The sequence below is a fragment of the Colius striatus genome, chromosome 10 (assembly GCF_028858725.1).
Source record: "Colius striatus isolate bColStr4 chromosome 10, bColStr4.1.hap1, whole genome shotgun sequence".
Classification (NCBI taxonomy): domain Eukaryota; kingdom Metazoa; phylum Chordata; class Aves; order Coliiformes; family Coliidae; genus Colius; species Colius striatus.
This window is the reverse complement of record NC_084768.1, coordinates 19,985,130-20,009,659: the sequence shown is the minus strand read 5'-3', so window position 1 is coordinate 20,009,659 and position 24,530 is coordinate 19,985,130. Positions and strand designations below refer to the sequence as shown.

Here is a 24,530-nt window from a genome sequence, read left to right as displayed (position 1 = left end):
CTGCTTCCAAACCTTCTCTTAAAAAAAGGAAAGAAAACCTAAGAAACTCCAGTGATTAAGGAAGCAATCAGCCCAGCAGAGGAGGGGGAGCTGGCTGGCACATGACATCTCTCCGGCCAGGAACCTGCAGCCAGGAGGCTGGGAAATCTCTCGCTGCAGCTGAAAACTGGCACTGGACTCATGCCTGGCTGTGCCACACTGAGCTTTCCAGTGGTAGTCAGGGCCCAATTCTCTATTATGTTCAATTCACTTTGAGTTCCTCTGATCCATAAATAAGTGAGGTCCATCCCCATGTCCACCAGAGATGGTCTCCCCAGTCATGGCTCCCCATCACCCTGAGGAAGGGTTCACCTGCAGATGGGGGCACAAGCAGACGGGATTAACACAGGGAATGTTCCTGACTTTCCTTTGCTGTCCTTTGCAGGCACATTAAATTCCCTCAAAAAACAGAGAACTCTGCCATGAGCCTTTTCTGGTAAACAAGGGAGACCAAGACAGAGCTCAAGCCAGGTGGATGTCCGCTTGTTTAGAACTGTGGCTGTGGCTTCTCAAAAAAGACCTGTTATTTCATTGAAACTGAATTTCTTCTGCCCTGATAGTCTGAGAGCTCAAACTATCCCTGAGGAAAAGCACCCTGTGGCTTTTAAAAGGCTGCAAAGAGAGGATGAAATCCAGCACTGGAGTCTCCTCCACCCACTGCTTGTTGGAGGGAGTCAGGGCACCAGCTCAGACCCCTTGTTCCCCTCCATGGGAGCCCAGAAATCCCCTTCTGCCTTCATCCCCTCAACCCAGCACTTGTAGGACAGTGGCAAGAGGAGCTCTGCACTGAATAGACACAGGAGAGCTTCTTGCACAGTCCTTGTGCAGGTCACTGTCATGATGGATACAGCCCCTCGCTCACACTTCTCTTGGCAATCACACAGGAAAGAAAGAAAATCAGCCTTGAAAACTCCACGTGATCCTGACTCCTGGCAAAAAAGTCAACCTCTATTTGTCAAGAGCTAAGGATGCTGCCAGAGCGGAGCTGAATGTGATGGGGGAAAAGGGGGAGAGGGAGGATTCAGTCTGTATTTACACATTTTGTTACAAAAGCAATGGGTTGCAGGCATCCTTTTCATCATCTCGATAATAAACCTTCTTTCAGGCACTCCTGTCTCAATCTTGGGATTCAGAGGTAGCCAAGAAAAGCAAGGCCACGGTGGGGCAGAGCCAGACCAGCCTCTCCCTAGGTAATGCACCCTCTCAGGAGCAGCTGGGAACAGACAACAACAAACTGGTAACGGTGCAAAATGTTTTTGGGGGTGGCTTTGCCAGTGATTTTTTTTGTTTCCTCCAGACTAATCAAGCACAAATGATGGAGGAGAAACCTGGCCTGGGGCTGCAATCTGGAAGAGCTATTGGCACTCTCATTAGGGTAGGCACCATTAAACAGCCTGTTTGCAGCCCCAGCAACACATTGTCTCCGGCTAATTATCTTCCAGTGGCACAAAAATCGTCAGATTCTTCACATTTTTTTCAAACATAACAAAAAAAACCCCCCTAGGAACAAACCACAGATCCACCTCCAACACACAGATCTCTGTCTCGCCCTCCTTTCTCTGCCATCAAAACCTTGTCCCCATGTATCTGAGGGGAGGAGGAGAGCTGTGCAGCCTCCATGCATGGGATGCTCTTGCTTACTGCACGCTCTGACACCACAGCCATGGAGCTGCCACGCTGATAAAAGTGGCAGTGACAGTGCCCAGTGGCATCGTGACACCCGTCGTGCTGTAGCAGCAGGCACCCGGCACCATCCACGGGGCAAAGGGCTCCTGACAAAGTCAATGTGAATTAACCCTGGGTTAAGGTGGTTGAGACCTTCAAATCCCAGCACTCCCTGGGGATAAAAGCATCCCCGGAAAATTAGAGTCAGTCATAGAATCATTTTGGTTGGAAAAGACCTTTAAGATCACTGAGTCCAACCCCTCCACTCACCCTGCCAACCCCATCACTAACCCATAGAATCACTGAATCGTAGGGTTGGAAGGGACCTTTAGAGATCACCTAGTCCATGTCCCTCAGCACCTCAGCTACATGGCTTTTCAATATCTTCAGGGATGGGGCCTCCACCACCTCACTGGGCAGCCTGGGACAGTGCCTCACAACCCTCTCAGGGAAAAAAATATTTGCAAAGCTATTGAAACTGAGGGAGAGGTTTAAAGCAGCCTGATGTTAAAGCACCCTTCACATAGCATCATTCCGAGAGGTGCCCAGGGCATCTCTTAACCAGTCCCCAAAGGTGGATTCAGTTCCCCTTACTAGGACAGCTGGAGCAAGATGGGGGAAATATATAGCTTTTCAAAATCCCCTATATTTTCCATAGGCACTGGACACCCAAACAAGGGTTGCCTTCCTATCACGTACCATGACAGAGATGTGGAGGATCCTCAGCTCCTCCTCTGCCGACTCAGTCTGGGGCTCGTCCGTGGGCTCGAAGCCGGGCAGGTTGGGGGCCCCGTCTTGGTGGTGGATGTGGAAGAGCAAGGTGCCATTCTCCAGCCACTGCTGCCGCCAGCGCACCAGCGGGATGTCATCCGTGTTGCCTGAGATCTCTGCAAAAGCAAAGCCAGTTACATGGAAAACACTGGGGAGAGAGGTGGTGTGGGACATATACCTCCTCCCCAAAAATGGGCGCAGGGAACAAGGGACACGCACAGCAGGCATCCTCCAGTCACCTCCTGCCAGCACCTCCACACAACCCACAACTCAAAGGATTAAGCTGAGTAAAATCGTATTTCTGGGTAAAATTCAGATGTGGGCCCCTCCAAAAATCCAGATGTGCTGCAGAGACAGGGAACTTGCTGACAGCATCTCAGGGCCAGAGCTGGGGAGCCCAGCAGCATCCTCCCAGCCCTAATTTGGATGGGTGTTTCACCCACGTGCTTCATGTTAAACACAGCTCCAGCCGCAGGGAGCTGAGGATATAAGGCAACTTCTCAGCAACACTAATGGGATCATTGAGACTGTGTCACAAGTTATTGCAAACAGAAAATATTTCCCATCCTTCGTGGACCGAGAAACATGCACATAGCTGCACTGCACCTGCAGTTCTGATTGAGGTGCATTCAGAGGTTTTCAGCTTTCAACCATTTTTCACAGCTCCCCATGCAGGACCCAGCCCTGAGCTCTGTAGATGGACCTGCACCTTCTGCCCAAACACCCTGAATCTCCCTAAGTCCCTTTAACTTTGGGTTTTGGGGGCAGTGGGAGGAGAGACAGCAGCAGAGGACACTCAAGAAGAAGGAGCAGCTGAGGACAGGGACGTGACCCATGCTGCAGGACACTAAATGCTGCATCAAACCAAACTCAAACTCCAAAATTTCAAGGACACCCTACAACTGAGTCTTAGCAAAAGGGAGGGTGACAGCAGCACATCCCTAGGAGAGATGGGAGCATTTTAACCACCACCTCCATCTCAGACCAGCTCACCTTGATCACCAGCTCAGATCACCTTGATCTCAGCCATCAGCTTGAGTCTGCTGTTTGCCCTTCAGCTATTTTTCCTGAAAATATAAGCTTTGACTGCATTTGTTAGAATTATAACCACAACGAGCTTCCCAGTGAGCTGCAGCTTTCTCTCCTGTCTCTCTGCCTCATGGGGACAGTCCAGATAGACCCATCCTCTCCATCCCATTTATAGCTGTGTGTTTTGATGGGAAAGTGCCCGGCTCGCTTGGCAAATTGTCATCTTTATTTTGCTTGTTTCACGCTGCCTTCAAACGAAAACTGGAATTCAATTACAGTGCTGAAAAACAACGTTTTAAATTTATTGTTAATTAATTTCATTAGGCTGCCTTAAGTGAGACAGCTACTGGGGAGTGTGGGAGGAAATCCACATCAGGAACCAGGTTCATCCTCCCAAACTGATTTGATTAATCAAAAGAAACATTAGCCGCAGCGAGCAAATTGGCAGATTGTTTCTGCTCAGCACGGGCCATATTTCTGGCAGCAATCAGTGTGCTTCAAGTGTCCCAAGCAGAGATACGCTGAGCTCTCCTCGATGCCACCGGGAAGCAAAACTGAGAGGAGCTGAAGCATCTAGGAAGCCAGAAGCACTTTTGAAATTCCCTCTAACCACCGAGCTGCGTGTTTAGGTGCACAGATCCCCTTTGAAAAGCTGGTTCTGGGAGCTGGGAGGGTTGGAAAACACAGATCTCCTCCTCTCCCACCTGGTCTTTATTCATGGGTTGAAAGCGGGAAGCAAGCTTTCCTGCTTCCCCAACTCCCCACGGCTTCTCAACTTCAAATGAACTAGCTCAAATGGAAGAAAATACTCTCCCCGCACCTGCCTGCTAACGTGAAATTAGGAGTAATTAAGGCAAGAGCTTTTATGCACAACAGGAACTCAGCATACTGACATTTGGAAAAATGTAAATACCAGCGTTTGCTCCATTGTAAAGAGTGAAAATAATAGACACTAAGTGTGTGACATTGTGACATTTAGAAAGCTAGAGTTAAAGATGTTTTCCCCCCGATCTGACGTATCATTGAAAAAGCAGCACCCTTCAGCTCATTAATATTTGAGGAGGATTCCTTGATGGAAGTTATTTAAATGATTAATAGATTATAGTAAATTTAAGCCTTAAAATAGGTTGTCATAATTTCAAATTTATTTAAACGGGCTTCTTTTTGAAAAGGAAAAACGTATTTCAGCTAAAAACCCAGCCCCAGAACCCGAGTGCATTATCCTCTCCCACTTGATGTCATGACATGACCCTGTGGCTGCATTGCACACAAGCCACAAGTGCTGGAAACAGAGGAAAACACCCCAGAAATCAAACACCATCTCCCCAAAGCAGCAGGCTATGTCTCCTCCATCACACCACAGGATAAGGCCACTCCACCATCTCTGATCCTGTCCTGAGCAAAGGCTCTTGAGGCAGCTCCTGGATGAGTGTGCTTCATCCTTGGACCTCCTCCTCTACTCAAAGGTCTTAGCAACCCACCAGCTGCCCCTATCCCATTTAATTTCTACTTGAAAAAATTACACAAGTAAATGTTTTCCCGTGTCTGTGAAGTTCTCATGGAGTTTGGTTCAAGCAAATCATGAGCAAGAACAATACCAAGAGCAAGACCAAGTTTCCTCCCTAACATGGCAGAGGAGACTGAGGGGAGATCTTATTAACATTTATAAATATCTAAAGGGTGGGTGTCAGGAGGCTGGGACATCCCTTCTTTCTATAGTAGCTAGTCACAGGAAAAGGGGTAATGGGATGAAGCTGCAACACAAACCCCTACCATTCTATGATTCTATGATTCTCCCAGTCCAATGCATTCCACGTTTACCTTTGTCTTCTTCTCCCAGCAAACATCTCATCACCCTACGGGAGACACAACAGTGACTCATGTAGGGGACATTTATCTGGGTGTCACGGGGGCTCAGCTCTGCCATGGAGCTGTCAGGTCCCAGTTCTGACAGTCTGCTTGTACCATGGGGCTGGGAGAACCCAGAGGAGGTGGGAAGAAAGCCAAAAGAAACACAAAAGGTAAGGGAGAGAGGATAATTTCAAGTTCAAAGTTTGAAAGATATTGATGACAGGCCTGGGCCCTGCATGGCTTTCATTAAGGCCTTGGATATGAAGCCATTAGCGCTAGTATTAACTTCTTGCACCTCTGTTAAAAAATAGCCTTCTTGAGTCAGGGGTTAATAACTGTAAGAGACCACTAATTAGGCTGTGCCACGTTCACCCGGTATCAAACGTGGCCCAGGTCCTTCATATCTACAGGAGCAGCAGCCTCCAAAGACCTCAGCTGATGCTTTCAACATAATGGCTGCGGCTGCTCTCCTCCCAGACCATCTGCGAGGGGAGGGAAGGGGAAATGAAAGGTTGTAGAGGAGCAAATCCAGGAGAGAAGAAGATGGGTGGATTTACACCCACATAATTATTGATCATCCCAAAAAATGCCATCTCCCTGGGAACAGCTGTCCAGCCCAAAGCAAACCCAGCCCTTCCAGAGGTAACACCTCTGCATTTCCCAGGTCTGGGAGGCATCATCTCCCCCACAGCCCAGTTTTGCACCTGAGCTGGTGCAACATCACCACAACAGCCCCCAGGCCCAACGCCCATATCCAGCATCCTCATCCCCCTGCCGAGACCCAGCATCGAGGCAGGAGGGAAAGCACACAAAGAGAGCAATTCTCCTTAAAAACAGATGCCAAAATTTTGATGAAAAAAGTCAAAAAAACAATTTTCTTTCACATTTGGAAGCATTTTGCACTAATAGATGCCTCTGATTAGTCAAATGAACTCTGCCATAATGCCATTCTCTGCAGACTCATTTCATACAGCAGAGCACAGGTTTTGACTTGGACTTACATTTCCTCATTAACATTTATACCTGACTTTTTTTCCATCCGGAACCTGGCTGTGTTTTTATTTAAGTTCCCCATTAGCTAAGGTTTTTGCTCTGTGCCTAAACCTCCCATGTCCTTTAAAAGGGCTCTAACTCAGCTAAAGCAAGCGCTGGCCTCGCACTCCTCCAAGGGTCTTGGAGTAATGCAGATGGCCTTCCCACTGTGAGCCACACACATTCTGTGTTAGGACCTCAGGATCTGATTCCTAGCAATTCAGATGTCAAAACACATATCCTAACTCGTTTTTACTTCCGAGGTTTTAGTGGCACATCTTTTATGGGATAATATTCATGTTTTTATGGGCCTGTTTAAAAAAATATCACATTTATCACTGGCTATCTATATTTCATTTGCACTTTTCTCCTGTCTCCAATCTGAGGTAGTAAAAGCAGCTCATCCTGTAGGTCATTCTGCCTTTTCAAGATAAACCAGCTTTTCCTTGCCAGCAAACGCAAACCTCAATTTATCTATTAGGAACCTGCTTCACGGACAGGCCACCTTGTCCAAAATTTCCAAGAGACTGATAGACATGGGAGACTCTAAAGGCTCAAGGAAAAGGCACCCCATGTATCTGGAGCCACTTTCTGGCTAGGTCAGGGAGATCATCCCACCACAACACCTGCACGTGGGGCTGGTGTACGTGGAGCCATTAGCTATCATAGCAAGGCTGACAGCTAACTCGTTTTCTCCTTGAAACACAGGGTGCCTTTGCTTTTGGGAAGGTCATCAAGGAGTTACGTTTCAAAGCTGTAGCCACGCTTTACCCTCGAACTGGGATTTTCGTCCCGCACACATCTCATCCCTTTGTTTAACAACAACCCCCACTCCATCAGTCTGGAAGCGACATTGTGGGGCACAGCCATCTGCAGAGCGAAGGACACTGATCCATCATTAACGGGTGTGAGTCGCCCGTGGTTTGCTCTGCAGCTGCTGACCTGAGAACGTACCATGCCCCATTGCCTCACTCCTCCCCATGGACTCGAGGATGTGCCCAGCCTCACGGCTGCCACGTCCCCTCACAGGTTATCCTTCTGCTACCTTTGTCAGTTCTGACCAAAAACTGGGAAAAGCTTGGCTAACGCACATGGGCTACAACGAGCAGGTTGGGACATTTGCCGGTGTTTGATTTTCATTCCTATTTTGTTAGTTTGGTCCCTTCTGCCATAACCGTGAACTACAGAGATGTGGGAAGAAATACAAATCCACCTCCTGGACCAACACTTTGGGAGACAGGGTGATACAAAAAAAAAAAAGCAACCTCAAAGCCCCTCACCACAACAGTGAGCAAAAACTAAATAAAGAGGATGTGTGACAACAACTTACAAGGTGCAAGGCTGAGATTTAAATCCCCAGAGGGAACTACATTTCTTGTTGATATCCCACCCTGCAAAGCCATGACATCATGTCTTCCAGAAGGAAGACCAAGTCTCCACAGAAAGAGCCCAAATGACAGAGAAGCTCCCAAACAGCCATGGAAAATTACTGCCCTGGCTAAATTGCCTCACAGCAAATTGGTGAGACGAAGAGAACAAATCCCACAGTCCAGACAGTACTCACCCAGGAGCAGCAGAGGAGGACAGTTCCGAGTAAAATTTGGCAGAGGAGACACCAATCTCTTAAAAAAACTCTGTGCCTCATGGCAATGACAGATGAGTAGATTCTACCTCTGCCCTGGACACTTTGTTAGAGGAATCAGTAGGTGCGTGGGGAAATATGGGTCGCTCAACACCATTAAGACACTAGATAAGGGTGATCCAGTTTGATGGACTGGTTTCAAAGAGTTCTTGTCAAAATCCACCCTCAAAGTTTCCCAAAGCACCAAAGTGGGGTTGGGATAAGAGGAAAAGTCCTCTTGAAGCACACCAGGTGGGGGAGGAGTAAGAGCTTAGTTTTCACAATGAAAGGAGGTTACCAGGAAGCCCCACGGAGATCTTTGTCAGGACCTCGGCTGTTCAGAAACACACTGGAAGGAGAGGTGAATGACAAAGTTGGTCACCACTGCTAAATTTAGTGTACTCAAAGCTAAAGCTGCGAGGTGCTGGAGGAAAGCAGGCAAGGAAGTGGGCAGGTGAAATTCAGCTTTGGTGAAAGCGAGCTGATGTCAAACCCCGCAAGCAGTATTCAGGTCAGCCATCTCGTAAGGGAGGAGGCAAAGCTCGCAAAGTTCAGAGGAGGGGTAGAAGGAAGATGAGAAGCCACAAATGGCTTTGTAGAGGGAAGAAACCAACTGTGTAAGGAATCCTCAACAAGGAAAACAAACAACTGAGCAGGGACATGAATAAAAGCCTATAAAATCATGAAGCCAGCGGTGCAGTGGGAAAGGCAGTAATTATTCACTTGGTGTGAATCAGGCAAGTGAAAACTCTGTTTCGTCCACCATGAAGTGTGAAAGGAACCAAATGCAAGGAAGACAGAGTCACGAGCAGCTACTGAGCCAGACAGCCCAGAGGCAAACCCCAGCTTGAGAAATCCCTGCAGCACAGACTTCGGCAGCAGGGAAAGGATCACACTACATATGCTGCATTTTTAAGACTTTTTTCCCCAATCATCAGCTACTTGCTATGACTGGAGATGCCAAAGGACCACAAATTCATTGCTCCCCACACTGCTCAGTGTTTTGGGTACGGAGAGTGGCTGCAAAGCCAGCTAGGTGCTACCCAAGCCACCCTTCAAGGATACATCCTGCATCCGCGTGTCCTTTCGGAGGCAGCTGAGGCCCTCTGCTCCTCCAGGTACTGCCTCACTGTGGGAAGGAGACCCCAAAGGCAGCTCCCTCCCATAGAGATTGCCTCTCAACACCCAGTCAGCAGCTCCCTCTCTCCAAATCCCAGCCCTGCGTGCCATCAGACCCTACAAACCCAAGATGCCTGCCAAGATTACCTTCAGTTTCCCAAGCCAGCCAGCAATTTTCCCGGGGAGGCAAAGGGCTATTTATATCCATCACGAGCTGGCAGGGATGGTAATGGCCAGCTACTCCAGCCCATCTGCCAGGCACTTAGCAAGACATCGGAGCATATCGTACAGGCGAGGTCAGGCAGTGGCAGTGGTGGGACGGGCAGGGGAGGCAGGGGGGATACATTACAGTGATGACATGGGCTTCATTTCAAGGGTAAACTTCATCCTGCTCCTGCAGACTACTTTGTTTAAGTGCTCATTGTACTAAGGCCAAGAGGTCAGGCAAATTAGATGTTGTTTTGGCATGCCCATGCTCGGCATGGGAAATGAACATGGCTGCTTGTTCCTCCTCTCCTGAGAGGAGAGTCAGGAGCTGCCAGTCTTGCGGGACATGGGAGAGATGATGTGGCCTTCCCAGGGGATGAAAAGGGATTGAAACAACCCTGTCTGCTCTCCTGCCAATAGCAGCACCAAGAGCTTTTCCAAGAAGTGGTCCTCCTCTTCCTCTCCCTTCACATGGAGGGACCAATGCTGGGTTTGGAAGCAGGACAAATCCTCACCAGTGGCCCCATATCAGGCTGCAGAAGGCAGTCGTGGACTACTGCCGACTTCAGCCTAATGTCAGAAACTCTTCAGTGCTTAGGACCTCTTACCTTATTTCAAGCTCCACTTTCAAGTGTGTGGAGAGGCTTTGAAAGATGATGGGGAGAAGCAATGAAAAAAAAAAAGAAGGAAGAAAGATGTAGAAGGGGAAAAAGTTAACTGTGCATCTTGAATTTATCACTCTTGAAAGAAGAGCTTGTCAAGAGGGCCAGAGACCAGTCAGTGCACAGTGATCAATGGGAGGACTTTTGGGTCTAGTCAAGCTTGTTTCAGATTTACAGGAGCTGAATAGAGGCATAAATCTGTCGCCGCCTGACGAAAATGGAGGTAATTAAATCTGCAGGTGTATATAATTGTCATATTGATGATCTATATAAATCAGCGGGGCCAGCGGAGCCACAAAGCAGTGTTGAGCACGGATCCTCCCCACAAGGAGCTGTTTGCCCACTTGTCTGGCCAGGTAATGGGGCTGATGAGCACAGGACACTGCCCCAGGGACATTCATCGCACCCTCACAGACCTGCCCATCACCGCAGCCACCAAGAGCCTCTCCTGTGCAAGGGACTTTCTCCAGCTTGCCCCCACAGGCAGCAAAAGCATCCCTCTGCTTTCAATGGATGCAATGACTTGTGGGACCACTCTGGCTACTGCAAGATCTCTTGTGACTTGAAGATGAAGATGAGATGCCCAACCATGGATGCTGCAGGAGCTCTTTGCAGCCTCTTTGAAGCTCTGAGCCCCGGTGGAAGTGGGGCACTGACTTCATCTTGTAGCAGCTCTTTTACTTTTTTTAATTTATTTTAACCTTTGTTATTTTGGGAACTTTGAAGCCTAAGCTGCTAAAAGGCAGCTGCCTTTGTAGGAAGGACAGAAACTGCAGAGCGGGTATTTGAAAGGGGTGGGAGAAATAGGGAGGGTAAGCAATGATGCTTCACAGCTGAGGTCTACACTACCTACTTCACTCACCTCCCAAGAAACCCACTCCAGCAGGCACTCAGAACTCTTTTACCAGCAGCTACAGGAAATCTGGAAGCAAAGCAACCACGGTGTCTTTCACTTATCTAACACCATAACCCAGAGAAACCTCAAAGGTCTTCGCAGAGCTGCATCCCTTCTCCCATCCCTCTCAGCAGGACACCCCTCAGTCCCTGACGCGGCTGCAGAGCATCCTTCCCAGCCCACACAGCTCAGCCCTGCTCCTACCATGTGCCAGTGCCACGGGTACACGCTTCTTCCCACCATGCCAGGAGGGACAGGAACACAAGGGAATGCTTTCCCATCACCTTTGCCAGCCAAGCCCCCTTGCACGTGCCCAGGGGCTGACCCCACTTCCCAGGCCAAGCACTACGTATGGTGCAGCAATTGGATAATTAAAAATTAAGCAAATGCTTCTGCATTGCAGTCCAAATTATGTAACGGTGCTCCTCAGCTTCAGCACCCATCAGCTGCAAGGCGATCACACAGCAGGACAGCCCTGCCTCTATTCACCTGCCTGCCTTTCCAGGCAGGGCTCGCACCCCTGCTATGAGAAAAGGAAAGCCCAATGCAATAACCATGGGCAGAAAGTTCCCTCATCTTGGCATGGGGAAAAAAAGGATAAAAATCCCCAGAGGAAAATCTACTGATTGTCTTAATCTGGTGCTGAAATCTAAGGAGGCCAGAAAAAGGGGGATGAAGTTGAGGTGCTCCAACTCAGCCAAGTGCCAAGGGTCACCCTGGCCAGGACAGGTCCTCCGTGACCGGTGGGTTTCTGAGCAAGGGGCTGCTGTCTCTTGCTCCTCCTGTACCAATGGGAAGCTGCATCCTGTTTTAGCAGACAAGCAGCATTTCAGTAAGGAATCAAAATTAAATCAAGGAAAGGAGAGCACCAGGTAACTGCAAACTCCAGCATTTATGGTCATGTCTTTGCTTTAACCCCATGGGCTCTGGCTGTTGCTGAGACTGGGGCTGGGTGAGCCATCCTGCCACCTCCTCTCTTCCCTGTCCAGAAACCCACTGAACACACAGCCACAGATCCTGCAGTGCTGTTCCCAGGACACCACCCGGTGCAAAACCAGCCAGTAATTCCTGCTGTAATTAACACTAATGGGTGCTTTATTGTGCTCCACTCATAGCAGCTTTGGGAAACCACGGGGATATGTGGCTCACTCCCACAGCGAGTGGCTCTGCCAGTACCCTCCAGCCCTATTTCTAATGGCTCTTGGCATTCATGAGCTCCCTCCAGTTATTTACTACTTCCTGCCATTGCACCTCTCCTGCTGCCCCATGGTCCTTCCTTTCCTGTCCTCTCTCCATCCCTCCAATGCCTTCCTGCTGCTGGGGCTGCACTTCACACATGTGCTGCCTCAGCCCACCACATGTGAAAAGCCCTTCTTCCCCATTGATGAGCTTCCATACAATCATACAATCATTTTGGTGGGAAAAGAACTTAAAGATTATCAAGTCCAAACACTTTTCCTTACAAGGAGGCTGGATCCAGCCTGGGGCTGACCACATCATCACTGTCTCAAGGGCAGACATGCCCCACATCCCTCCCAGAGCTTCTGTGTCCCTCATTTAACCCCCAGCTCCAGTGCCTACAGGACACTTCACCTCAGTTTGTGCCATCCTGTGTTGGGAGACTGTGAAAGGATGTTGGGGATGGGAAGCTTGAGGTTGAGTCCTCCAGCTGTTAACCACCGATGTGCCTTGCTTGACAAGCAAAAAAGGGGGAAGTTGTGGTGATAAAAAGCTGTGGAAGTCAGCCCAGCTCCAAGGTTAAGTCAGCTGGATGCGTGCCACATGCTTTGCTCTCCACCTCAAAGGCATTTCCACCATCCACCAAGGGGGCTGAGCTATTTCTCCTGATCACCAGGTTCAAGCACACCAGCAGCACCACACACACAGACAGGGAGCAGCTCCCGCTGAACTGCTAATAAAATTGGTTTGATTTTTCTGGAAGGATGTTTCAGGCACTGTCTTGTGTGTGACTGCTTGGACACACACCCCAGCCTAGCTAAAGCTGTGATTTGGCATGAGCTGGGATGAGAACCCCACAGTTCTCATCTTAAAAGCTGGCATAGACATTACTAATGGCCACCCCTCACCCCCAAATTCCTGAGCTGCATCTGTCATGTCTGCAAAGACAAATTCCCTTACCTTGTCCCTTTTGTCAGCAAGGAAACCAGTGGCTCCACAGCAGCGTGATGGTTGTCAAGTTCCACTGCTGCTTTTCTCAGGAGCTCCCCTGAAGTGCTGAAAGCCAAAGCCCAGCTATTTCTGGCTGAGCAATACAGGAAAGGTTGGGGAGATGAACGTCTGGACTGGGAAAACAGCTCCAGTGGAGCTTGAGGCCAGCCCAGGGCATTGGGAGGCACAGCAAGCTCTCTGGTCCAAACCTGACATTTCCAGGAGATTTCCCAGTGGCTGCAGGCACTGGGGACATCATTAAGGTAGAGGATGCTCTGAAAGCACCATGGCAATTTAAAGTCTGTGCTGAGCTGCACTCAGTTCCCCCTGGGACCCTGTGGCCATGGCTACAAAGTTGACCATAGCAAGAAACTTCAAGAGCACTATGACTCCTCTCCCAAGCATTTCTCCTTTCCCATCAAAGCCAGGCAGCTCAGCCAGTCCCTGCAGGACCTCTCTGCCACAGAGACCCCCTACCACAGGATCCTCTGCCACCACGCTGCCCTTCTCAGCAGGAGAAAGGGCACTACCTCCTGATCCACAAACAAAGACAAATCACCCCAACCCTCATTCCTCCTGCAGCATCCTGAACCCTTAGCTCACACCAACCTCGCTCCCTCAAACCCTCCACCTACACAGGGGGTTTTAAGCTTTAAGCCACCTCAAAAAAGAAATCCCCACCCTGCTGCTTCTGCCATGGTGGAGAAACCCTGTTACTGGAGGGCATTTGGAAGCTGTGGAGCAGCAGCACTGGAAAGTACTGGGAACCCACCAGTCTGGGCAGCTGGCTCCCAGCACTGTGCCCTCCCTCTCTCACTACTCTTGGGATGCTCAAATTAACTGTCTTGTCTCCTGGAGCCTTTAACTGGAACAAATGAAAGAAAGAAGTGGGGTGCCAAAAGCCATAATAAGGTCTCCGGTTCCTCTGAGCTACAAGGACTGCTTTAAATTTCGTGGGTTTTTTCCCTTTTTTTTTTTTTTCATTTGAAGGAGGTTTCCATGGTAACTGTCTCCCATCACACAAGAGCCTGTCCCCGGGATATTTCAGGGTTTGCTAATATCTGCTTTCCCAGGCAGCCAGTGTGTTGTGACGGTGACATGGCAGCAGGGGTTTTGGCAGGGGAGGAGAGTAGAGGTGCAGGAGAGAGGAACAGGAGGTGCTGCTCCCAAAAACCGAGGTCATGTTCCTTGATGGGCATGTTCCCCCGCCCATCAAGCAGACCTCCCTCCTGAAGGGCTCTGGCAGCCATTTTGCTTGGATTACAGACTCAATTTGGGGAGCACTCCTGAGGCAACCCACTGGGCCAAGCAGGAGTGATGTATCCAACAAAAAGCATGGGCAAGGTCTCTTTAACATCTCCTACTGTTTTCTCCAGCCCCTCTCCAACTTTCCTCCACCAGGTTAGTTTTCAGCTCCATCAGGTCCCCACGGGAGCAAAGTTAGCTCTCTGCATCCCCCATAGCTGCTCGCTCTGCTACACTCGTTCATTACCCATTGTAGTTACTGAAATGCCTCAGGACTGGCCAGGAAAGTGACCGTGTCTCCTCCTGCATCGGGGCCACAGACCCCAAACTTCTGTGACCAATGTGTCACCACCAGCAAAAGGGTCTCTCAAGGATCTTTTACCTCCTCTTCACTTAGAAATGGTGAAGAAAGCCCCTCCCTATCCTACAGCAGATCAGGACATAGCAGAGGAGATGTGCTCAGACCCCTTCCCGAGCCCACCACCAGCAAATGAGGTCTCACAGCAAAGCAAAGCCATGGGGTCAGCCTAGACCCCAACCCAAACCTGACCTCAAAGAGCCCAGCCCTGATGTGGTGAGGTGGGTATACTCCCCAAGCATCCCCTCAGCTGCAGGGCAGCAAAACAGAACCAGAAATACCCCCACAGCAGGCGGGAGCGGAGGATGCTTTTCCTCCAGCTGCTTCCTCAGCATTAAGCTGTAGAGGGGCAGTCAGAACCTGGCAATCAAAAATCCTCCCTTATCTAGACAAATCCCCCAGCCTTCAGTGAGCTGCTGCTCAGGGTGAGCCCCTGGCCACAGCCCTGCTGGCTGCAGGGAAGCCAGAACCCAGTAATTTGCAAGTAAAAGGACAACCAGTCTTAAATGACAGAGCCGTCACCATCCAGATGCTGCCTTAATCCCACCAGGCAAAAACTCCTTCATTTGAAGGATGCTCTGCAGTGAGACTCCAAGAGAGATTATTTCAGAGCCTCCATTTAGCTGGCTAAGCAATCATTAAAAAGAAAATAGAGTAGAGCATAAAATAGAGTATAAACCAAATAGATGCATAAATAAATAAAATACATGTTAAAAAATTAAGTAAAATATAAAATAATATCAAATAACATAAAATACCATAAAATAGCATAAAGTAAATAACATAAAAAGCATAATAAAATCTAATAGAATAAAATAAAGCCCAGAAGTAAATGGTGCTGGCACAGGGAGAGAAGGGCAGAGGTGAGACAGTGGCATCAGGGAGGTGTATGGACACCTGAAGGTCCCCTCCACCACTGGAGTCACGGTCAATAAATACCAAGGAGGTGAGACACGTTGCAAAGATTTGGAGGACTTTGAGGAGCAGCCTGGTCCCTAAAACTGGGACAAGGCTCAGGGTGGGAACAGGAAGGAGCCCAAGCATCCCTGCCTGGATGTGTCTGGGACACAAAGGCTGTGAGTAATTACAAGGAGCACGGCTCCAGCCCAAATGGGGGTCAGGCCCCTCGCAGCCCCTTCAGCCAAGCACAGAGCCCCCGTCCAGGGGCTGCCAGACCCTGACACCCACCACCGAAGCAGCCCCTTGGCCTCCCACCCCCCCATCCCACTGCTTTCTGGGTCAGGCAGCTCCCTGCCAGCCCCGCTGCTGCTGGAGCCAGCTGGATGTGCGGTTGCTGTGGCAACGGGTTCCCAGAGACGAAATCCCCGTTTCTTAGTTTTTCTCTTCCTTGGTTAAGAAAGAAAACATACAAGAGGCCCTCTGCATCCACTGTGCCAACCAAAACCTCCGGGCACAGTGAGAGAGGGGGTTGGTGACGGGCATGGCCTGGAGGCACGGTGTCCTTAAGGATGGAGACGTGCACCCTGTGCCTCCCTCCAGAGCCTCAGTCCCCACCAGTTTGGCCACAGGGAACCCCATGTTACCTTCCCAGAGATACTGCCCACTTCCTTGCAGCATTTTCTGCCTTGGCGTGTAGCTAAGGCTGGTGTCGGGCTCCATTGCCTGGAGCGTGTGACCAGCACACAGTGCTTCCATGGCTCCAAGCAGGTCACCTCACCCACTCTGGACCCATCCTTCAGCTGGAAACGGGATGTGGAGAGGTCAGGTTTACATTGCACTGCCAAGAGCAAGAGTATGAACAGGGTGTCACCAGCAGTTCACACTCAAACCCTATAAAACATGTCCTGTCCCATCAGGCCACCTAGGGCAGGATGCAGGTTACTCTCTCCCTTGCTGGAAGCTCTGCAAGCCCCTAAGCCTTGGTGGCACCCTTTGGGGCACGGTTGTGTCTGCTACCAGCACCCACAAGGACAGTTTCAGGGCAAAAAGCAAGCATCAAAGCATTAGAGAGGCAAGGAAGCACAGTAGCACCGAGGTCTCAGTGATGGCCAGCTTTGATGAAGAAAAAAGGAGACAGCAAGCAACAGGGAGGGAAGCATCTCACACCACAGACTGGGCAGCCAGCAGTGCTCTGGATGCTACAGAAAACATCCCAGCACCAACCACTCCATGAGGGCACAGGAAGAAGGTGGCATCCCTGGATTTGCAGGAGATGTAAACCCCAAAGTATCCATCTCAATTTAACCCCCCAGCAACAGGACATAGGGTTAGGAACCTGGCCAGGTCATCAGCTGCCGGCAGCACAAGGGAATTAAACACATCCCACTGCCAGAGTGGGTTTCACCAGTGGGCAGGAGGGCTGCCAGGATGGGGTGTCTTGGGGTGCCTTCCCCACCACAGGTTTTGGTGTGGGTGCATTGGGACCCCACCAGTGAAGCCCCTGGCTGCCCTCCAAGCCACCCAGTGGGGAGGTGCCGGTGGCGACCCCCTTGGCTGGACACGTGGGAGTATCGATCATACCACTAGGTTTTAGTGCATGAGACAGTGTCCAGGATCAAAGCCAAGTTCAATTAATGGCTCACAATCTTATTAGAGAAATTATTTCAGGATCTTGAGTAAAAGTCCGATATATCCACTCCATTCCATTAGTCAGGCTCATTTAGTAATTCAATCAATCAAAGCAAGGCAATTGAGCTCCTCTGGTATAATTTAACTCGGTTATTCTCTAGGTACTTAAGAATTTCTTAATATTTGCTCCATTATTTTGCCATTACACCTATTTCCAGGTGCAAGGTTCGCACCAGAGCAATGCTGTGGGTCTGATGGTGGGAAAAGCCCCGCTGCAGCCCTCTGCCGTACCCTGGCCTTGTGGGATGGGAACACTGGACGGACAAGGGGAGCTCCAGTGGTGATACTGGGGTGTCCTCGTCTCCCTGGGAAAAGAAGCTGAGCTGGGGACCAGCACCTCAACACTCCAAGATTCACTTTCCCACAGAGTGCTGCATGCAGTCTGGGCTACTCACTTCAAGAGAGACAGGGAACTGCTGGAGAGAGTCCAGTGCAGGGCCACCAAGATGATCAAGGGACTGGAGCATCTCTTGTGAGGAAAGGCTGTGAGATCTGAGGCTGTTTGGCTTGGAGAACAGATGACTGAGGGGGTATCTCATTAACACTTAAAAAACACACCTAAAGGGTGGGTGTCAGGAGGATGGGGTGACACTTTTTCTGTAGTGACAGTGACAGAACAAGGAGTAACAGGCACAAGCTGGAACACAAAAAGTCCCACTTAAACACAAGGAAAATCTTCTTTTGTGTTGAGGTGAGGGTGTCCTGGCACAAGCTGCCCAGGGAGGGTGTGGAGGCTCCTTCTCCGGAGGTTTCTAAACCCACCCAGATGTGTTCCTGTGTGACCTGATCAAGGGGAACCTGCTTTAGCAGAGGGTGGGGTTGTATGAGCTCTGAGCTCGATCCCCCACTATTCTATGATTCTGTGATTTGGTGGCCAAAGACCTGCTCTGTGTGCCACCAGCCTTGGGGCCCAGCACCAGGACCCAGACCCAGAGAGAGAGGCAGGGCCAAGCAACCCCCAAACACAACTCAACAGGATGCTCTTCCCACTTGACGTGGAAGTAGACAAAAATCCAAAAGAGGTATAACACAAAGCTGCAACCCCTCAGCTCCTGCTCCCACCTTCAGAGTCATTTAGGAGCCAGGGGCTGTTGGCAGAGGGGGACAGTTCCACCTCCCACAGTCCATGTCAGCAGGAGACACGTGAGATGTGGATGAAAGGCGGCGGGTGTCACATCTCAGCACCTCCCCACACAGCCTGGGAGGAGAACTAGAGCAGGCAGGTGTGACAGTCACCCCTCACCCCCAGGAGCAGCATCCTGCATCCCTGCAGTCAGCTGTCTTGTATCCCCACAATCTCCTGTGCTATCCCTTTATCCACCCAGGGAAGTCACAGCCAGGGCATCCAGCAGCACACCCAAGTGCTTATAGATGAGACTTAAAACAAAAATGATTAGATATATTGGGGAGATACCCAAGAGCAGTTAAATATGCCCAACTCACCGGTGCCTTTGAAAAACCTCACCCCTCTAAAAAATTAGAATTGATTTTGTATTTAAAAAGGAATCTATTTAATTTAAAAGTAAGATAATTTGAAATCATGACAGCTTGTATTAAGTCCCAAGTTTATGATCATCTATTAAAGTCATTGAAGTTAAGAACCTTCTCCCATCTTCTGCTGCCAAGGTTCTCATGAGAGCGAATGGGGAGCGGGGGATGTCAGGGAGTGAGGGGCTGCGCTGCCCCCGTTTTAGGGCATGGCAGCTGTGCTGGAAATCATTAAGGCAGGAAAAAACAACTGCAGCTCCTCCACAATCGGAGAAAAAATAAACAGGACAAGAGAAACCATCCGATATTTCATGATCTTAAACTATCTGGTGCCCGGAAAGCACAGGTTCGACCCATTACCTCCACTTTCTCATTCCCCAAGTCTATTTTATGCATCAAATGGCATTTCAAGACTTCACTTTCCCAGCATCTAGCGTGTTACTTGGGCGAAGGATCCAACACCATCTTTCACAGTTTCTTACTTGCATGGCAAGTCTCCACTGAGCCCAAGGGGCATTGGGAAGCCAGGTTTGCTAATAAATTCCCCTCTCACTAGTTTATAACCTGCAAAGGATGGGCCCCCAAAAAAATTAGCAGCCCGCAGGAGTGCGAATCCAGTTAATGACATATCAAATGCGGCTGGATGCTGCCGAGCCAAGCAGCGAGGTAGAAGCGGCTGTGAAGGTTAGTGGACAGGGAATATTGAGCTGCTAATTAGCATTTCTTAATGGCCACCGACCAGCGAGACTCAGCCTCCCTTCAGGACAAAAATTACAACTAATGCAACAAACACGAAAGGAGATGAAAGGAGACTGTTTCAAATGGAGCTCTCCTTGATTTTCAAGCAGGATGGAAAGGGGTGATTTTCAATGCAGGCAGCCCGATGCCAGCCAGCAGCTCCAGCCCCGCTCCCACACCCTCGCGGCTTCCCGAACACTCAGGAAGGTGGGAAGCAATCCTCGCAGCAAAACACGGAGGGGGTGGTGTCAGGGTCCCTTTGAGGACGTGCATAGGAAACACTGTAGGGTTTTGGGGGTATGAGCGCAAAAGGCAACACAGGTGGGGATGGGGAGCTGCTGGCAAGCAAAAGCAGGCAGTGAGGCAGCACAGGCGGGAGGAGGCCGACGCAATTAAAACATGCTCTGTTCCTTAGCAAAGGCAGCACAGAGCAGCTGGAAGCCCTACCCAAGCGCCTCCCCTCACCATAAACCAAGGTTAACAATCCCCAAAACTATCCCTTTGCTTCCAGAGGAACATGGGGCAGGCATGGGGTGCCCAGGTTTGGGAGAGCTGAGCACCAACACACTCAGCACACCCCCCTCTAGCACTGGGATGGCTGTGAGAGGGGATGAGACCCACAAATGGTGCACACAGAGCAGGCAGCAAGCAATGCCTCACCCCCCCAGGTAAAGAGAAGTACAAAGCTAAAGCCGCAGGGCAGTGGATTGAGACAAGCCAAAGCAAGTGCATCCCCCCAGGCCCCTTGACTAAGCCCCTGCAGCATGGAGGTGAAAACACATGAAGAGGATGAATGCCAGTCCCCACACAAGACTTCACTACATACACCTCCAGGCCAAGCCCCGAGTCTCCATCGTCCCCCACTAGCACAGGCAAGCCCCAGCAGAGCTGGCTGTGAGGGTTCCATCAAAGTTCCTGCCACACCATCCACCAGCAGCGAGGGGATAGCCATAACCCCCACACCCATTGTTAAGTTGATGATGTTACTAGAGCACCTGACCCTTTTTGGGGCCTGAGTGACTTTTTCAGGTGCTCAGTTCAACACACACCCCTAGCATGTTATATTTAGCAACATACATGGCTCTCCAAAGACCCCAGCGCATCTCCAACTCTACGAGAAACCTTGACCCATGTGCCCATTGGTGCGATGCCTGGCGCAGCCACCATGGCAGAGAGGTGCCACCAAGGCAGGGGACACTGCACACCCACTTCCACAAACACTTGCCACACTTGAACAGCACTTTAATTACGTAGGAGAACTCTGAGAGGGACAGCCAGGGCCAGAGGGGAATGGCAGCTAGATACTCTTGGCCTCCATGATCCTGACTGCTCCCCTTGCCCCTTTCCCTGCTACAGTCCCAGCCTGCCTCAGATACCTCCCCACAGGTTCCTGCCATCTTTGTGGGGAAACTGAGGCAGAAAGAAACCTCCAGTGAGCAGAGTCAAGCTGCCATTGCCAGGAGCATCCAGAGCACCACATGCACTTTGCAGTGCTCAAAGCCCACATCTAGCCCAGGAGCAGCACCCTGGGCCCACATCCAACCAGTGGGGCAGCTACTCTCCCCTCAGGAACCCCTTCCCTGGACATAGGCCCTGGGTCTGAAAACCACCATAAGGAGCAGTGACCCCGCTCCCTCCCCAGTTGAAACACTCAGAACCAGATGTGGCTCAAAAGCACAGAGGTGGATTTGGGGATTTTACACCAACCTAACACATTACACATTCAAATGCAATAAGATGGGTACAATGTTTGTGGGTTTTTTGCTGAGGGTGGTGCAATCAGCACTTTGTGAAACCAGATTCCTGAAAGGATGCTCAAATGCACCTTCCAACTATGCACAAGCCTTGTGGAAACACAATCACCAACATCGGTTCCATGCATCAACCTGATGTGGCTGTGTCCCCTCAAAGTGCACAGTGCCAACAGTGATGCTCTCTGCCCTGTGCTTTTCTTGGGCTGGAGAATCTCCAGCTCCAGAGGATGCAGCCTCGGAGTTAAGTCTGGATCCTGCAACATTTCTATGAACTTTAGGGCTTCTGACATGCAAAAGTAGTGTCTCGGATAACAACACCACCACCAACCCCCTCTCATGGCAAAGCAGCAAAACAATACCTACACATGGCAAAGAGACTGCACCAAGGCAAGCCCTTCTCTCATAGGAGGGAGAGAGACGTAACATGGCATTTCCCAGGAGTTACCGTGCCAAAACTTGGAAAACCAGGGCCCCTTGAGGTGCCCCATCCTGCCAGCTCAGCCCCCCAACCACAGCATTCTGAGCAGGGAGACTTGTACTGGGACCATCTTTGTGTCTCCACAGCATGCCAGGGGCCAGCACAGCTCCATGCACCCACAGAGTCTCTGGGAATTGATGTCCCAGGTAGCAATATCCAGGAGAGCCCAGTCAACCCTGGGACATCAGGGTATCATGGCACGGGGTCAGTTGTCCTTATGTTTGTCTGTTGGCAGCAAGCAGAAAGAGGTGACAGCAAGCCCCTGCCCAGCACCACCAGTAAGAGCTTTGGGAGCAGTGGAGGCTGCTGGGACAAGTGCAGCAAGTGTGTGCCTTCCTGCAGTGCCCAGCATATTGTACCTCATGGATGTGAAATATCTGTGGGGGAAACCCAGCCAGGGGCCATGTCCAGGGACTCCCGCCCCATCAAAGCCACACGTAGACGCTCCCCACTGGCAGCATCCCGGGCCCTGGGACCTACCAGGGTCCAGCTTCCTGGGAGCAGATCCAAGAAGGGCAGGAGACAAGCACCCATGTCACCTTTGGGGCATCAAGCTGGTGTGGGGCTGGCAGCCCTGCCTGTGCATCCGCTGCATCCACTGCACGGCCACCCCGTTACCACAGCAACGCTCTCCGGCCTCCGCAGCATCCCGCAGCACACGACACGGCCCGGGGAGCAGGGGACTGCACAGACCACTGCCCTCCACCCCACATGGCCCTTGGCCTCAAGCAAACCATCTCTGGGTGTCCCTGTGTACACCCCTGCCATGGCATCAACAGTCCCAACCTGCCTCTGACATTCTCATGGGAGAAGGGGGATGCCCATGCAGCAGTAAGTGCTGCCCTACGCCCACACAGCACCCAGGACTTGGGACTTTTTTGGGGAACAGAGGGATCTAAGGGCCACAGATGTGAGGAAGTGCTGGGGAGAAAACCCAGGCTGAGGCCACCACCACGTGTAGAAGGGTGGCACAGAGAGGTGATGCCACGCAAAGTAACGCACCGCTGCCTCATTTTTGGGCCAACATCTAGGCAAGGATGGGATTTTAAGAGATTTCACATGGCACCCAAGGTATTGCTGGAGCTGCAATGGGTGGGCAAGGCTCACAGGAGGTGTGCACAGCCCCCACGGGGCTGCTAGGAAAGGGACAGTAGTGTTTGGCCAGGGCAGGCGTTACATGGGGTGGCAGGAAACTGCTACTCTGCACAAATATCACCAAAAATGAAAAACCTCAAGGATTTGTTCCAGGTGGCAGGGAGGGAAGTGAAGCCCTGGGCACAAGAGGCAGAGGCGTTGCCCCAATCCCAGCGTAAACCACACAGCGAATCGTTGGCCTTTTTGATGGGCGAAGGAGCCCATCAGAATGGGGCAGATGTGCCTCACACAGCGGGTGAAGTGCAGAGGCCTGGCTGCAGCGGGCGGGAACCACCTGGACCATGCAAGCAGGCCAGAGCCTAAAACCTGGGGGCCACAGTATGGGGCACAGCACGGCCAGGCGGAGTGGGAAACGCTGGGCACCGGGGTATTTTTCCATTAGGCTTGCAGGAAAGGTGACTCTGCTCAGGGGCAGACAAAGCAGAAACCTTCACCTCCAGGCAGGCACGTTGGCAGCGGCTGCGGGCCTCCCGCCAGCACAACCCGCCGATGGCCGCGCACCGAGCGGGAGACGAGCCCCGCGGATGACAAGCCGGAGCTGCACTGAGCATCCCAGGCCTGCAGCATCCCAACGGCACCCAGCCTGCTGCTGCGGCCGGCGGCGAGATAGATGCCACGGCGGGGCTGAAACGGAGCCGGCGCCGGGATGCTGCAGGGAACCCGCAGGCCGGTGCCGGTGCCGCAGGGAGGAGCCCCGCGGCCGACGATGCTCGGGGCGCGCACCGGGAGGGGAAGGGAGGGGACCCCGCCGCGCACCGGCGCTGCCCGCAGGCCCGCCCGGAGCCTCACCCAGCACGAAGTAAGGCAGCTCGGTATTCTCCAGGTCATCCACCACCACCATCTCGCCGGGGAAATCGTTGCGTACGGAGAAGAGCAGCTTGGGCTCGGCGGCCGAGGGGCCGTGCATGATGCTGAGGTCGTTCTCCCGCAGGAAGGGCAGCGCCGACACCGTGATGCTCTTCAGCTTACACTCCAGCTCCTTCGCCGCCGCCTCCGCCGCCGCCTCGGCGGGGCCGCTGCCCGCCGCCAAGCAGCAACCGGCGAGCAGGGCGAGCAGCCCGGCCAAAGCCATCTTGGAGCCCCGCGCCGCGCTCGCAGCGCCGGCCGGGCGGGCGGCGGCGGCAGCAGCGAGGGGCGGGGACGCGGGGCCCGGCACCTCCCCGTGCGGAGCGGCGCGGAGCGGCACGGCTCAGCTCCGTTCCTCTCGGAGCGGCGCGCCTCGGCTCGGTTCTCCTGTCCCCGTGCCTCTTCCCTCCTCTGCTTCCCCCATTTTTTCCAGCATCCCTGGGAAACCGGGAGGGCTGGAGAGCGGCGCAGTGGTGGGAGGGGTAGCAGTCCTTCCTGGCCCGGCCGCCTTTGCCTCCTTTTGCACTGAGGATAACTTACAGGTACCACCACCATCCCCCTCACTCCACCTCGGACCTCTGGAGTCTCAGACCTCCGAAATTCCAGCAGAAGTCATGGACCTTCAAGATGCCAGACCTGCACAATTTCAGGAGAACTCATGCACCCCAAAGGCCCAGGAGAAGTCACAGACCTCCAGAGACCCAAACCTCAAAAAATCCAGTAACCTCAGACCTCCAAAATCCTAGAAGCCCCAGATTTACAAAATCCCAGACCTTCAGAATCCCAGGAGAAGTCACAGACCCCCAAAGCTCCCAAGCC

General features: G+C 51.6%; 1 protein-coding gene across 1 annotated transcript in view; it reads right to left on the bottom strand.

The window, feature by feature from the left end:
- The window catches only part of ASTN1 (astrotactin 1), a 51,145-nt gene extending 27,208 nt beyond the window's left edge, over positions 1-23,937 (bottom strand). Inside the window, exons 1-2 of the mRNA XM_062003574.1 lie at positions 23,655-23,937; positions 2,404-2,591 (exon numbers count right to left, since the gene is read on the bottom strand). Of these exons, the coding sequence (XP_061859558.1) occupies positions 2,404-2,591; positions 23,655-23,937 (471 nt within the window). The remainder of the gene's footprint in view (positions 1-2,403; positions 2,592-23,654) is intronic.
- Between the last annotated feature and the right edge of the window lie 593 nt (positions 23,938-24,530).